Raw genomic sequence first — 15,000 nt, 5'->3', positions numbered from 1 at the left:
TCACTCTCTCTCTCTCTCTCTTTACTGCTGTCCATCCTCCAGCCTGTCCCACAGGGAACAGGAAAATCCCACTCAGCTCACACACGTTCAGAACACACACTCACCGACACAAGTGCACACACACACACACACACCCACACAAACACACACACACACCCACCCACACAAACACAGACACACACACACAAACACACACACCCACCGACACAAACACACACACCCACCCACACAAACACACCCACCCACCGACACAAACACACACACCCACCCACACAAACACACCCACCCACCCACACAAACACACACACCCACCGACACAAGTGCACACACACACCCACCCACACAAACACACACACCCACCCACACAAACACACATACCCACCGACACAAGTGCACACACACACCCACCCACACAAACACACCCACCCACACACACACACCCACCCACACAAACACACAGACACACACACACACACACAGACACACACACATGCACAAACACACACATGCACAAACACACCCACCCACCGACACACGCATGCGCACACACACACCGACACAAACACACCCCCCCACCGACACACACAAACACACACACACACCCACCAACACAAACACACACACACACTTGCGCACACACACGCGCGCACACACACACACATCCACCGACACACGCGCACACACCCACCCACTGACACACACACACTGACACACATGCGCGTACCCCAACTGACACACACACACACTGACACACACGCGCACACCCCCACTGACACACACGCGCACACCCCCACTGACACACACACACTGACACACACGCGCGCACCCCCACTGACACACACCCCCACCCCCACTGACACACACACCCTGACACACACGCGCACACCCCCACTGACACACACGCACACACACACTGACGCCCACCCACTGACACACACACATACTCTCTCTCTCTCACACACATACAGGTTCAGTAAGTTTAACACAACTTTTCTTTCCTTATACCCTGCAGAATGAGCACCATGAATGACACAGTCCCTTGGTAAGTGTTGGTCACATCACCTCTTCCATACCCTCTCAGGTGGGCAGGGACGATGTGGGCAAGAGTGCAGTGGGTGGGGAACAAGATCTGTCATAACATCAAGGGTCCGTGTGTCAGAGAGAGAGAGAGTGTGTGTTATAACGGAGAGTCTCACTGAGGGTCAGTGTGTCAGAGAGACAGAGAGTGTGTGTTATAACGGGGAGTCTCACTGAGGGTCAGTGTGTCAGAGAGACAGAGAGTGTGTGTTATAACGGGGAGTCTCACTGAGGGTCAGTGTGTCAGAGAGACAGAGAGTGTGTGTTATAACGGGGAGTCTCACTGAGGGTCAGTGTGTCAGAGAGACAGAGAGTGTGTGTTATAACGGGGAGTCTCACTGAGGGTCAGTGTGTCAGAGAGACAGAGAGTGTGTGTTATAACGGGGAGTCTCACTGAGGGTCAGTGTGTCAGAGAGACAGAGAGTGTGTGTTATAACGGGGAGTCTCACTGAGGGTCAGTGTGTCAGAGAGACAGAGAGTGTGTGTTATAACGGGGAGTCTCACTGAGGGTCAGTGTGTCAGAGAGACAGAGAGTGTGTGTTATAACGGGGAGTCTCACTGAGGGTCAGTGTGTCAGAGAGACAGAGAGTGTGTGTTATAACGGAGAGTCTCCCTGAGGGTCAGTGTGTCAGAGAGACAGAGAGTGTGTGTTATAACGGGGAGTCTCACTGAGGGTCAGTGTGTCAGAGAGACAGAGAGTGTGTGTTATAACGGGGAGTCTCACTGAGGGTCAGTGTGTCAGAGAGACAGAGAGTGTGTGTTATAACGGAGAGTCTCACTGAGAGTCAGTGTGTCAGAGAGACAGAGAGTGTGTGTTATAACGGGGAGTCTCACTGAGGGTCAGTGTGTCAGAGAGACAGAGAGTGTGCGTTATAACGGAGAGTCTCACTGAGGGTCAGTGTGTCAGAGAGACAGAGAGTGTGCGTTATAACGGAGAGTCTCACTGAGGGTCAGTGTGTCAGAGAGACAGAGAGTGTGCGTTATAACGGAGAGTCTCACTGAGGGTCAGTGTGTCAGAGAGACAGAGAGTGTGTGTTATAACGGGGAGTCTCACTGAGGGTCAGTGTGTCAGAGAGACAGAGAGTGTGTGTTATAACGGGGAGTCTCACTGAGGGTCAGTGTGTCAGAGAGACAGAGAGTGTGTGTTATAACGGAGAGTCTCACTGAGGGTCAGTGTGTCAGAGAGACAGAGAGTGTGTGTTATAACGGGGAGTCTCACTGAGGGTCAGTGTGTCAGAGAGACAGAGAGTGTGTGTTATAACGGAGAGTCTCACTGAGGGTCAGTGTGTCAGAGAGACAGAGAGTGTGTGTTATAACGGGGAGTCTCACTGAGGGTCAGTGTGTCAGAGAGACAGAGAGAGTGTGTTATAACGGAGAGTCTCACTGAGGGTCAGTGTGTCAGAGAGACAGAGAGTGTGTGTTATAACGGGGAGTCTCACTGAGGGTCAGTGTGTCAGAGAGACAGAGAGTGTGTGTTATAACGGGGAGTCTCACTGAGGGTCAGTGTGTCAGAGAGACAGAGAGTGTGTGTTATAACGGGGAGTCTCACTGAGGGTCAGTGTGTCAGAGAGACAGAGAGTGTGTGTTATAACGGGGAGTCTCACTGAGGGTCAGTGTGTCAGAGAGACAGAGAGTGTGTGTTATAACGGGGAGTCTCACTGAGGGTCAGTGTGTCAGAGAGACAGAGAGTGTGTGTTATAACGGGGAGTCTCACTGAGGGTCAGTGTGTCAGAGAGACAGAGAGTGTGTGTTATAACGGGGAGTCTCACTGAGGGTCAGTGTGTCAGAGAGACAGAGTGTGTGTGTGTTATAACGGAGAGTCTCACTGAGGGTCAGTGTGTCAGAGAGACAGAGTGTGTGTGTGTTATAACGGGGAGTCTCACTGAGGGTCAGTGTGTCAGAGAGACAGAGAGTGTGTGTTATAACGGGGAGTCTCACTGAGGGTCAGTGTGTCAGAGAGAGAGAGAGTGTGTGTTATAACGGGGAGTCTCACTGAGGGTCAGTGTGTCAGAGAGAGACAGAGAGTGTGTGTTATAACGGGGAGTCTCACTGAGGGTCAGTGTGTCAGAGAGACAGAGAGTGTGTGTGTTATAACGGAGAGTCTCACTGAGGGTCAGTGTGTCAGAGAGACAGAGAGTGTGTGTTATAACGGGGAGTCTCACTGAGGGTCAGTGTGTCAGAGAGACAGAGAGTGTGTGTTATAACGGTGAGTCTCACTGAGGGTCAGTGTGTCAGAGAGACAGAGAGTGTGTGTTATAACGGAGAGTCTCCCTGAGGGTCAGTGTGTCAGAGAGACAGAGAGTGTGTGTTATAACGGGGAGTCTCACTGAGGGTCAGTGTGTCAGAGAGACAGAGAGTGTGTGTTATAACGGGGAGTCTCACTGAGGGTCAGTGTGTCAGAGAGACAGAGAGTGTGTGTTATAACGGAGAGTCTCCCTGAGGGTCAGTGTGTCAGAGAGACAGAGAGTGTGTGTTATAACGGGGAGTCTCACTGAGGGTCAGTGTGTCAGAGAGACAGAGAGTGTGTGTTATAACGGGGAGTCTCACTGAGGGTCAGTGTGTCAGAGAGACAGAGAGTGTGTGTTATAACGGAGAGTCTCACTGAGGGTCAGTGTGTCAGAGAGACAGAGAGTGTGTGTTATAACGGGGAGTCTCACTGAGGGTCAGTGTGTCAGAGAGACAGAGAGTGTGCGTTATAACGGAGAGTCTCACTGAGGGTCAGTGTGTCAGAGAGACAGAGAGTGTGCGTTATAACGGAGAGTCTCACTGAGGGTCAGTGTGTCAGAGAGACAGAGAGTGTGTGTTATAACGGGGAGTCTCACTGAGGGTCAGTGTGTCAGAGAGACAGAGAGTGTGTGTTATAACGGAGAGTCTCACTGAGGGTCAGTGTGTCAGAGAGACAGAGAGTGTGTGTTATAACGGGGAGTCTCACTGAGGGTCAGTGTGTCAGAGAGACAGAGAGTGTGTGTTATAACGGGGAGTCTCACTGAGGGTCAGTGTGTCAGAGAGACAGAGAGTGTGTGTTATAACGGGGAGTCTCACTGAGGGTCAGTGTGTCAGAGAGACAGAGAGTGTGTGTTATAACGGGGAGTCTCACTGAGGGTCAGTGTGTCAGAGAGACAGAGAGAGTGTGTTATAACGGGGAGTCTCACTGAGGGTCAGTGTGTCAGAGAGACAGAGTGTGTGTGTTATAACGGGGAGTCTCACTGAGGGTCAGTGTGTCAGAGAGACAGAGAGTGTGTGTTATAACGGAGAGTCTCACTGAGGGTCAGTGTGTCAGAGAGACAGAGAGTGTGTGTTATAACGGGGAGTCTCACTGAGGGTCAGTGTGTCAGAGAGACAGAGAGTGTGTGTTATAACGGGGAGTCTCACTGAGGGTCAGTGTGTCAGAGAGACAGAGTGTGTGTGTTATAACGGGGAGTCTCACTGAGGGTCAGTGTGTCAGAGAGACAGAGAGTGTGTGTTATAACGGGGAGTCTCACTGAGGGTCAGTGTGTCAGAGAGACAGAGAGTGTGTGTTATAACGGGGAGTCTCACTGAGGGTCAGTGTGTCAGAGAGACAGAGAGTGTGTGTTATAACGGGGAGTCTCACTGAGGGTCAGTGTGTCAGAGAGACAGAGAGTGTGTTATAACGGGGAGTCTCACTGAGGGTCAGTGTGTCAGAGAGACAGAGAGTGTGTGTTATAACGGGGAGTCTCACTGAGGGTCAGTGTGTCAGAGAGACAGAGAGAGTGTGTGTTATAACGGGGAGTCTCACTGAGGGTCAGTGTGTCAGAGAGACAGAGAGTGTGTGTTATAACGGGGAGTCTCACTGAGGGTCAGTGTGTCAGAGAGACAGAGAGTGTGTGTTATAACGGGGAGTCTCACTGAGGGTCAGTGTGTCAGAGAGACAGAGAGTGTGTGTTATAACGGGGAGTCTCACTGAGGGTCAGTGTGTCAGAGAGACAGAGAGTGTGTGTTATAACGGGGAGTCTCACTGAGGGTCAGTGTGTCAGAGAGACAGAGAGTGTGTGTTATAACGGGGAGTCTCACTGAGGGTCAGTGTGTCAGAGAGACAGAGAGTGTGTGTTATAACGGGGAGTCTCACTGAGGGTCAGTGTGTCAGAGAGACAGAGAGTGTGTGTGTTATAACGGGGAGTTTTACTGAGGGTCAGTGTGACACAGTGATAGAGAGGGAGTGTGTGTGTTATAATGGAGTGTCTCAGTGTATCGGGGAGAGTGTTGTAACCACGTGTGTGCCCATTTCCCATTCTCCCTGTGCTCCCTACACCTCCTGGCCTGTTTTCCTCACTGTGTCCTGTCCCGATCACACACTGCTCCCTGATTTGTGACGTCTCCTCCCTCCCTCCCTTTCTCTCTCCCCTTGGTCTCTCGCAGTGTGGAGGGGAGCAGCCGAGTCCCGCTCAAATACATGACCCCGGTGGTTCTGATGGTGTTCGTCATCGCCCTGTACCTCCACGCCCAGCAGGTGGAATCCACAGCCCGTCTCGACTTCCTCTGGAAGCTCCAGGTAATGGGAAAACCATCCCGGAACGCTGCACTGATTCATCACGGGGAGATCCGGAGGGGAATACGGGGCCGGTGATTAGATCGCCTTTTCAGCTAAGGGTCAAGGATAATGCGAAGAGATTGCGTTATACGGGGAGGGTGTTGGAGAGGGGGAGTTGGGTGGGGGGCGTAGAGAGAATGCTGGAAGAGGACTCCCGGGATTCTGCCTGGATTGGAGGTTAGGAGCTACGGGGAGAGGCTGGAAAACCTTGGAGCAGGCCGAGGGAATACTCAATAAGGGTCACCACAGCATGGAAACAGACCCTTCGGCCCGACACAATTTTGCTGGCCCATATATCCTAACCTAATCCGGTCCCCGTTCCCCCAGCACTTGGCCCCATCTCCCTCTAAACCCTTCCTGTTCCTGTCCCCCCATCCACCTTTTAAATGCTGTCATTGTACCGGCCCCCACCCACTTCCTCTGGCAGCTCCTCCCACACATGCACCACCCTCTGGGGGAAAACGTTGCCCCTCGGGTCCTCGCTCAGCCTGAACCTGGGTGACACTGTGGCTCAGTGGTTAGCACAGCAGGGGTTCGATTCCAGCCTCGGGCGACTGTCTGTGTGGAGTTTACACATTCTCCCCGTGTCTGCGTGGGTTTCCTCCGGGTGCTCCAGTATCCTCCCACAGTCCAAAGATGTGCGGGTTAGGGTGGGATTGGCTGTGCTAAATTGTCCCGTAGTGCCCAGGGATGTGCAGGTTAGGGTGGGATTGGCCATGTTAAATTGTCCCGTAGTGCCCAGGGACGTGCAGGTTAGGGTGGGATTGGCCGTGCTAAATTGTCCCCGTAGTGCCCAGGGATGTGCAGGTTAGGGTGGGATCGGCCGTGCTAAATTGTCCCGTAGTGCCCAGGGATGTGCAGGTTAGGGTGGGATTGGCCGTGCTAAATTGCCCCCGTAGTGCCCAGGGATGTGCAGGTTAGGGTGGATTGGCCGTGCTAAATTGTCCCCGTAGTGTCCAGGGATGTGCAGGTTAGGGTGGGATTGGCCGTGCTAAATTGTCCCCGTAGTGCCCAGGGATGTGCAGGTTAGGGTGGATTGGCCGTGCTAAATTGTCCCCGTAGTGTCCAGGGATGTGCAGGTTAGGGTGGGATTGGCCGTGCTAAATTGTCCCGTAGTGCCCAGGGATGTGCAGGTTAGGGTGGGATTGGCCGTGCTAAATTGTCCCCGTAGTGCCCAGGGATGTGCAGGTTAGGGTGGGATTGGCCGTGCTAAATTGTCCCCGTAGTGCCCAGGGATGTGCAGGTTAGGGTGGATTGGCCGTGCTAAATTGTCCCGTAGTGTCCAGGGATGTGCAGGTTAGGGTGGGAGTGACCGTGCTAAATTGTCCCCGTAGTGCCCAGGGATGTACAGGTTAGGGTGGGCTTGGCTGTGCTAAATTGCCCATAGTGATAGGTGCATTAGTCAGGGGTAAATATTGGGTAGGGCAATGTGTCTGGGCGCGTTACTCTTCAGAGGGTCGGTGAGGACCTGTTGGGCTGAAGGGCCTGTTTCCACACTTTAGGGAATCTAATGTCATCTAATCTCTGCCGCCTAGTTCTGGACTCCCCCACCCCAGGGAAAAGACCTTGTCTATTTATCCTATCCACGCCCCTCGTAATTTTGTAAACCTCTATAAGGTCACCCCTCAGCCTCCGACGCTCCAGGGAAAACAGCCCCAGCCTGTTCAGCCTCTCCCTGTAGCTCAGATCCTCCAACCCTGGCAACATCCTTGTAAATCTTTTCTGAACCCTTTCAAGTTTCACAACATCTTTCCGATAGGAAGGAGACCAGAATTGCACACAATATTCCAACAGGGGCCCCCTAACCAATGTCCTGTACAGCCGCAACATGACCCTCCCAACTCCTGTACTCAATACTCTGACCAATAAAGGAAAGCATACCAAACCCCTCCTTCACTATCCTATCCACCTGCGACTCCACTTTCAAGGAGCTATGACCCTGCACTCCAAGATCTCTGTGTTCACCAACACTCCCCAGGGCCTTACCATTTAGTCCTGCCCTGATTTGCCTTTCCAAAACACAGCCCCTCACATTGATCTAAATTAAACTCCATCTGCCACCCCTCAGCCCTTCGGCCCACCTGTAAAAATTCTGCTAAAAATCACGCACCAAGTTAGAGTCCGACAGGATTGTAACCTGGTGTTGTGTGAATTTTAACCATGTCCATCCCAGTTCAACACCAGCACCTCCTCATCAGATGAACATACAAGATGCGTGGATAGGATTGAAGGTGAGCAGATGGTTATGGGGTCAGGGAGGAGGGGTAGGGGATGGTTACAGGGTCAGGGAGGCGGGGTAGGGGACGGTTACAGGGTCAGGGAGGCAGGGTAGGGGACAGTTACAGGGTCAGGGAGGAGAGGGGTAGGGGACGGTTACAGGGTCAGGGAGGAGAGGGGGAGGAGACGGTTACAGGGTCAGGGAGGCGGGGTAGGGGACGGTTACAGGGTCAGGGAGGAGGGTGTGAAATTACCCGTGTGTCTGCAGAGGGATTCTCATGTTACTGCTCTGTCTCGGTGTGTCTGTGCATGTGTGTGTGTGTGTGTGTTTGTATGTCTCTGTGAGTTTGCGTGTATTTCTGTCTATGCGCATGTCTGTACATGTTTGTGTCACTGCGTGTTTGTATGTCTGCGCGTGTCTGAATGTTTTTGTCTTTGTGCATGTGTCTCTGTACATGTTTGTGTGTCTCTGCGCTTGCTCATGTGTGTGTGTCTGCACGTATGTGTCTCTGCGTGTGTATCTGTGTGTGTGCGTCTACACGTATGTGTGTCTGTGTATGTTTGTGTGTCTGTGTGTGTATCACCATGTCGGTGTGTATGCCCATGTGTGTCTGCATGTTTGTGCATCTCTGCATGTGTGTGTCTGCATGTTTGTGGGTCTCTGTGTGTGCATGTCTCTGCGTGTGTGGGCGTCTCTGCGTGTGTGTGTGCGTCTCTGCGTGTGTGTGTGTGTGTGTGTGGTTCTGTGTGTGTGTGGTTCTGTGTGTGTGCGTCTCTGCGTGTGTGCGTGTCTCTGCGGGTGTGTGGTTGTGTGTGTGTGTGTCTTTGCGTTTCTGCATGTGTGTGCGTCTCTGCGTGTGTGTGGTTCTGTGCGCGCGTCTCTGCGTGTCTCTGCGTGTGTGCGCGTGTCTCTGCGTGTGCGCGTCTCTGCGTGTGCGCGCGTCTCTGCGTGTGTGCGCGTCTCTGCGTGTGTGTGCGCGTCTCTGCGTGTGTGCGCGTCTCTGCGTGTGCGTGCATCTCTGCCTGTGCGTCTCTGCCTGTGTGTGCGTGTCTCTGTGTGTGCGTGCGTCTCTGCGTGTATGTGTGCGTCTCTGCCTGTGTGTGCGTGTCTCTGTGTGTGCGTCTCTGCGTGTGCGTGTGCGTCTCTGCGTGTGTGCGTCTCTGCGTGTATGTGTGCGTCTCTGCGTGTGTGCGCGTGTGCTCCTCGATTATAGGCCACGGAGGAGAAGGAGGAGATGGAGGAGCTCCAGGCGTATAACCGACGCCTGCTCCACAACATCCTGCCGAAAGACGTGGCGGCTCACTTCCTTGCCTGTGAACGCCGGAACGATGAGCTGTATTACCAGTCGTGTGAGTGCGTCGCCGTCATGTTCGCTTCCATCAGCAACTTCTCCGAGTTTTACGTGGAGCTGGAGGCAAACAACGAGGGGGTGGAGTGTCTCCGGCTCCTCAACGAGATCATCGCTGACTTCGACGAGGTGGGTACAGCGTTCACTTCACTCTCCCCGGGGTTACACCCTTGGTGTGGGAGGGAGGGTCAGTGTGGGAGAGAGAAAGACAGGGAGAGTGTGTGTGTGTGAGAGAGTGAGTGAGAGAGAGAGAGAGTGAGAGAGTGAGTGTATGAGTGTGTGTGTGTGTGTGTGAGTAACATTCCAGTGCAGAGGGGAAGGGGATGCTGTGTGTGTGAGTGCGAGAGAGTGTGTGTGTGTGTGCGTGTGCGTGTGTAACATTCCAGTGCAGAGAGGAAGGGGATGCTGTAAGAGTGTGCGTGAGTGTGAGAGAGAGAGAGAGACAGAGTGTGTGTGTTCCATTCCAGTGCAGAGAGGAAGGGGACGCTGTGCGTGTGAGAGAGTGTGTGGGTTTGTAGGTTTGTGTGAGTGAGAGTGTGTGTGAGTGTGTGTGTGTGAGAGAGAGAGAGACACACACACACAGAGTGTGTGAGTGTGTGTGTGAGAGTGTGTTCCATTTCAGTGCAGAGGGGAAGGGGACGCTGTGCATGTGCGTGTTCTATTCCAGTGCAGAGAGGAGGGGGACGCTGTGTGTGTGAGAGTGAATGTGAGTGAGTGTGTGTGTGTGTGTGTGTGTGTGTGTGTGTGTGTGTTCCATTCCAGTGCAGAGAGGAGGGGGACGTTGTGTGTGTGTGCGTGCGCATGTTCCATTCCAGTGCAGGGAGGAGGGGGACGCTGTGTGTGTGTGTGTGTGTGTGTGAGTGTGTGTGAGAGAGTGAGTGTGGCACACAGTGCCAGTCTGTATGACCCTGGCAGTGAGACCCTGGTTACTTTACTGTGATAGATTATCAGTGAGGAACCGTTCCACCAGTTGGAGAAGATTAAAACTATTGGCAGCACCTACATGGCAGCATCTGGGCTCAACGATTCCACCTACGACAGGCTGGGCAAGTCCCACATCATGGCCCTGGCAGACTACGCCACGCGGCTGATGGAGCAGATGAAGTATATTAACGAACACTCCTTCAACAACTTCCAGATGAAAATTGGTGAGAGCACTCACACACTCTCACATAAACACACACACACACCCTCACACTCACCCATACACACACACTCACACTCCCTCACACCCACCCATACATACACACACTCCCTCACACCCACCCATACACACACACACACACCCTCACACCCACCCATACACACACACACACCCTCACACCCACCCATACACACACACACACTCTCACACCCACCCATACACACACACACACTCTCACACCCACCCATACACACACACACACTCTCACACCCACCCATACACACACACACACTCACACCCACCCATACACACACACACACTCTCACACCCACCCATACACACACACACTCCCTCACACCCACCCATACACACACACACTCCCTCACACCCACCCATACACACACACACTCCCTCACACCCACCCATACACACACACACACACACTCCCTCACACCCACCCATACACACACACACTCCCTCACACCCACCCATACACACACACACACTCCCTCACACCCACCCATACACACACACACACACTCCCTCACACCCACCCATACACACACACACACACACACACACCCACCCATACACACACACACACACACACACACACACACACTCCCTCACACCCACCCATACACATACACACACACACACCCATACACACACACACACACACTCACCCATACACACACACACACACACACACACACACACACACCCTCCTCACCCTGACCCCCCCCCCACAGACACACACACACACACACCTCTCCCCCCCACCCCGACCCACACACACACCTCCCCCCACCCCGACCCACCCACACACACACACACACACACCCACACACTCCCTCACACCCACCCACACACACACATAACAAGCCAAACTGTGTGGGGCTCGGTCAGACAGCATCCGAGGAGCCGAGGAGTTGATGTTTTGGGATAAAGCCCTTCATTAGGCATGAGGTGGGGGAGGGGGGAGCCGTGGGGGAAGATAGCTGAGAGTGTGATAGGACGGTGATGGGGATGAAGGGGACAGGTCAGGGAAGGAGGGTGGAGTGGATAGGCCTGAAGAGAGATGGGAGGTGGGACAGGTCATGGGGAGGGTGCTGAGCTAGAAGGTTGGAGCTGGGGAGGGTGAGGTGGGGGAAGGGGAAATGAGGAAGCCCACATTGATGCCCTGGGGTTGGAGTGTTCCGAGGTGGAAGATGAGGCGTCCTCCCTCCAGGCGTCTGGTGGTGAGGGAGCGGCGGTGAAGGAGGCCCAGGACCTCCATGTCCTCGGTGGAGTGGGAGGGGGGAGTTGAAATGTTGGGCCGCGGGGCGGTGTGGTCGGTTGGTGCGGGTGTCCCGGAGACGTTCCCTGAAACGTACCGTGAGTTGGCGTCCGGGAAGGACAGACTGGCACCGGAGCGTGTCCAGCGGAGATTCACACGGATGATCCCTGGGATGGTAGGTCTAACATATGAGGAACGTCTGAGGATCCTGGGATTGTATTCATTGGAGTTTAGAAGATTAAGGAGAGACATACAAGATAAGACATGGCTTGGAAAGGGTGGACGCTAGCAAATTGTTTCCGTGAGGCGAGGAGACTAGGACCTGTGGACACAGCCTTAGAATTAGAGGGGGTCAATTCAGAACAGAAATGCGGAGACATTTCTTCAGCCAGAGAGTGGTGGGCCTGTGGAATTCATTGCCGCGGAGTGCAGTGGAGGCCGGGACGCTAAATGTCTTCAAGGCAGAGATTGATAGATTCTTGTTGTCTCGAGGAATTAAGGGCTACGGGGAGAATGCGGGTAAGTGGAGTTGAAATGCCCATCAGCCATGATTGAATGGCGGAGTGGACTTGATGGGCCGAATGGCCCTTACTTCCACTCCTACGTCTTATGGTCTCTTGGATGGAGATAAGGCCACACCGAGAGCAGTGGACACAGCGCACGGGGGTGTGAGGAAGTGCAGGGTTGGGTGTGGAAGGTTCCTTTGGGGTCCCTGGACGGAGGTGAGGGTTGGGCGTGTGGGGGGAAGGTTCCTTTGGGGTCCCTGGACGGAGGTGAGGGGAGTGGGGATGTGGGGGGGAAGGTTCCTTTGAGGGCGCTGGTCGGAGGTGAGGGGAGTAGGGGGGGGAAGGTGTGGGTGCAGGTGTAACACCGGCAGCGTCTGGGACCTGGCTGTGCTCTGTCAGGTTAGCCCAGCGTCCCTGGGGGCCATGATTCAGTGTCACTCTCTCTCTCTCTCTCCCCTCCCCAGGACTGAACATTGGGCCGGTGGTGGCGGGGGTGATCGGAGCCCGGAAACCCCAGTACGACATCTGGGGGAACACCGTCAACGTGGCCAGTCGCATGGACAGCACCGGGATCCCGGACAAGATCCAGGTACCGCGCAACGCAGGCCCATGGGGTGGGGGAGGGAGGGGAGAGGGAACGGGGCCTAGAGGCGAGGGAGCAGGGGACAGGGCTGGGGGTGGGGCAGATACACCGGGGAATAGGCAGGGGATGTGTGTGTGTGAGTGAGTGTGTGTGTGAGAGAGAGAGAGAGTGTGTGTGTGAGTGTGTGTGTGAGAGTGTGTGTGAGAGAGAGAGTGTGTGTGTGAGAGTGTGTGAGTGTGTGTGTGAGAGTGTGTGTGTGAGTGTGTGTGTGAGAGAGAGAGTGTGTGTGTGAGAGAGAGAGAGTGTGTGTGTGTGAGAGTGTGTGAGTCTGTGTGTGTGTGAGAGAGAGAGTGTGTGTGAGTGTATGTGTGAGTGAGTCTGAGTGAGTGTATGTGAGAGAGAGAGAGAGAGAGAGAGAGAGAGTGTGTGTGAGTGTGAGTGAGTGTGTGTGAGTGTGATGATGAACAGGAAGGTGGGTGAGAGCAGTGGGAGTGATCCCGTCGCAGGGAGGAGGATCAAAGGGACACTCTGTGTGAAACGGCAGGTAACCCACACTTCAGGCTGTCTGCTTCCCATAGCGAGAGGGGCAAGGGCACTGACCCTCCCACAGCACCCACTCCCTCAGCACTGACCCTCCCACAGCACCCACTCCCTCAGCACTGACCCTCCCACAGCACCCACTCCCTCAGCACTGACCCTCCCACAGCACCCACTCCCTCAGCACTGACCCTGCGAGTTGAGGCTGGTTTGGTGACTCTGTTTCTCTCTCTGTGTGTCTCTCTGCTGTAGGTGACGGGGGACATGGAGCAGGTCCTCACTGCTAAAGGGTATCTCCTGGAGTGCCGCGGTCTGGTGAAGGTCAAAGGGAAGGGCGAGATGATGACCTACTTCCTGATGCAGGGCCCGGCCAACAGCTAGGAGCTGCCGACCAGGAGCGTTGCTGGGGTGGGGCGGGGGGCAAGGGGGAGAGCAAGACGGAGCGGGACAGTCCGCGCTGGTGAACGCTTACACACCCTCCCTCCGTCCTCCCCCCTCCCCCTTCCCATTCGACAGAGGTTCCAGAGAGAATTAGAACCCCGCTACCTCTGTGCAGATGGGATTTCGCCAACGGAGAATATAACCCCCTCTCCCCAGGAATGCGGCCCCCCCCACCGCCTCCCCCCACCCTGAGGTGGGCTGCGAACAGACAGTGGACTCTCCTGAAGAAGATACCTCGTGGCCCTCATTCCCCCACCCTGTGGGCCGGACAAACTCGCAGCGGGACACCGGTCCCTGAAGACGGATTTGTCTCCTTGTTTGTGGTGTCACCCCCCCACCCCACTGCTTTCCATGTTGGGGGGGATGAACTGACCAATGATGGGTCAGTGGCGATGACCGGGGCAGGGGTGTGTGTGTGGGAGGGAGGTCCGTGTGTGTTTCGGGGCGTTGGTCAGGGGAGGTGGGAAGAGGTCAACTCCCGCCTCACTCTCCCGGAGGGTGTGAACGGAGGGGCGAGGCTGGTGCTGAGGGTGTACAGTGGATGGGGGAGGCGCAGTGTTGGAGCTGGGACACACTCACTCTGCCTGGTTATTCTCTCTCTCTCTGTCTCTCTACATCCGTCTGTTCCCTAAGTCTCTCATGTTCTGTCAAGCTGTCTCCCATCTGCTTTGTTCCCTATGTGCTCTCTCGTCACTCTCTCTCTCTCTCACACACACACACACACACAACACTCTCTGACAGTCTTTAGCTCTCTCACTCACTCTCACATTCTCTCAAGCACACTCACTGTCTCTCTCTCACACACACACACTTTCTCATACACACACAATCTCTCTCTCACACACACACACACACACACTGTCTCTCACACACTGACTCGCTGTCTCTCTCACACACTCACTCGCCGTCTCTCTCACACTCACTCGCCGTCTCTCTCACACTCACTCGCCGTCTCTCACACACACTCACTCGCTGTCTCTCTCACACTCACTCGCTGTCTCTCTCACACTCACTCGCTGTCTCTCTCACACTCACTCGCTGTCTCTCTCACATTCACTCGCCGTCTCTCTCACACTCACTCGCCGTCTCTCTCACACTCACTCGCCGTCTCTCTCACACACACTCGCCGTCTCTCTCACACACACACACTCGCTGTCTCTCTCACACTCACTCGCTGTCTCTCTCACACTCACTCGCTGTCTCTCTCACATTCACTCGCCGTCTCTCTCACACTCACTCGCCGTCTCTCTCACACTCACTCGCCGTCTCTCTCACACACACTCGCCGTCTCTCTCACACACACACACTCGCTGTCTCT

At 54.5% G+C, this 15,000-nt stretch overlaps 1 protein-coding gene across 1 annotated transcript in view; it reads left to right on the top strand.

Moving 5' to 3' along the window:
* LOC132808968 (adenylate cyclase type 5-like) overlaps window positions 1-15,000 on the top strand; it is a gene marked incomplete at its 5' end in the record, with an annotated part of 23,080 nt that overhangs the window by 5,920 nt on the left and 2,160 nt on the right. Inside the window, 6 exons of the mRNA XM_060822362.1 lie at window positions 1,013-1,042; window positions 5,455-5,587; window positions 9,058-9,321; window positions 10,136-10,340; window positions 12,586-12,710; window positions 13,494-15,000. The exon at window positions 13,494-15,000 is cut by the window's right edge and continues 2,160 nt beyond it. Coding sequence (XP_060678345.1) covers window positions 1,013-1,042; window positions 5,455-5,587; window positions 9,058-9,321; window positions 10,136-10,340; window positions 12,586-12,710; window positions 13,494-13,622 — 886 coding nt within the window. The remainder of the gene's footprint in view (window positions 1-1,012; window positions 1,043-5,454; window positions 5,588-9,057; window positions 9,322-10,135; window positions 10,341-12,585; window positions 12,711-13,493) is intronic.

Source organism: Hemiscyllium ocellatum (genome assembly GCF_020745735.1).
Source record: "Hemiscyllium ocellatum isolate sHemOce1 chromosome X unlocalized genomic scaffold, sHemOce1.pat.X.cur. SUPER_X_unloc_5, whole genome shotgun sequence".
Classification (NCBI taxonomy): Eukaryota; Metazoa; Chordata; class Chondrichthyes; order Orectolobiformes; family Hemiscylliidae; genus Hemiscyllium; species Hemiscyllium ocellatum.
Note: the sequence above shows the minus strand (reverse complement) of the source record. Positions and strands in the feature narration are given on the sequence as shown.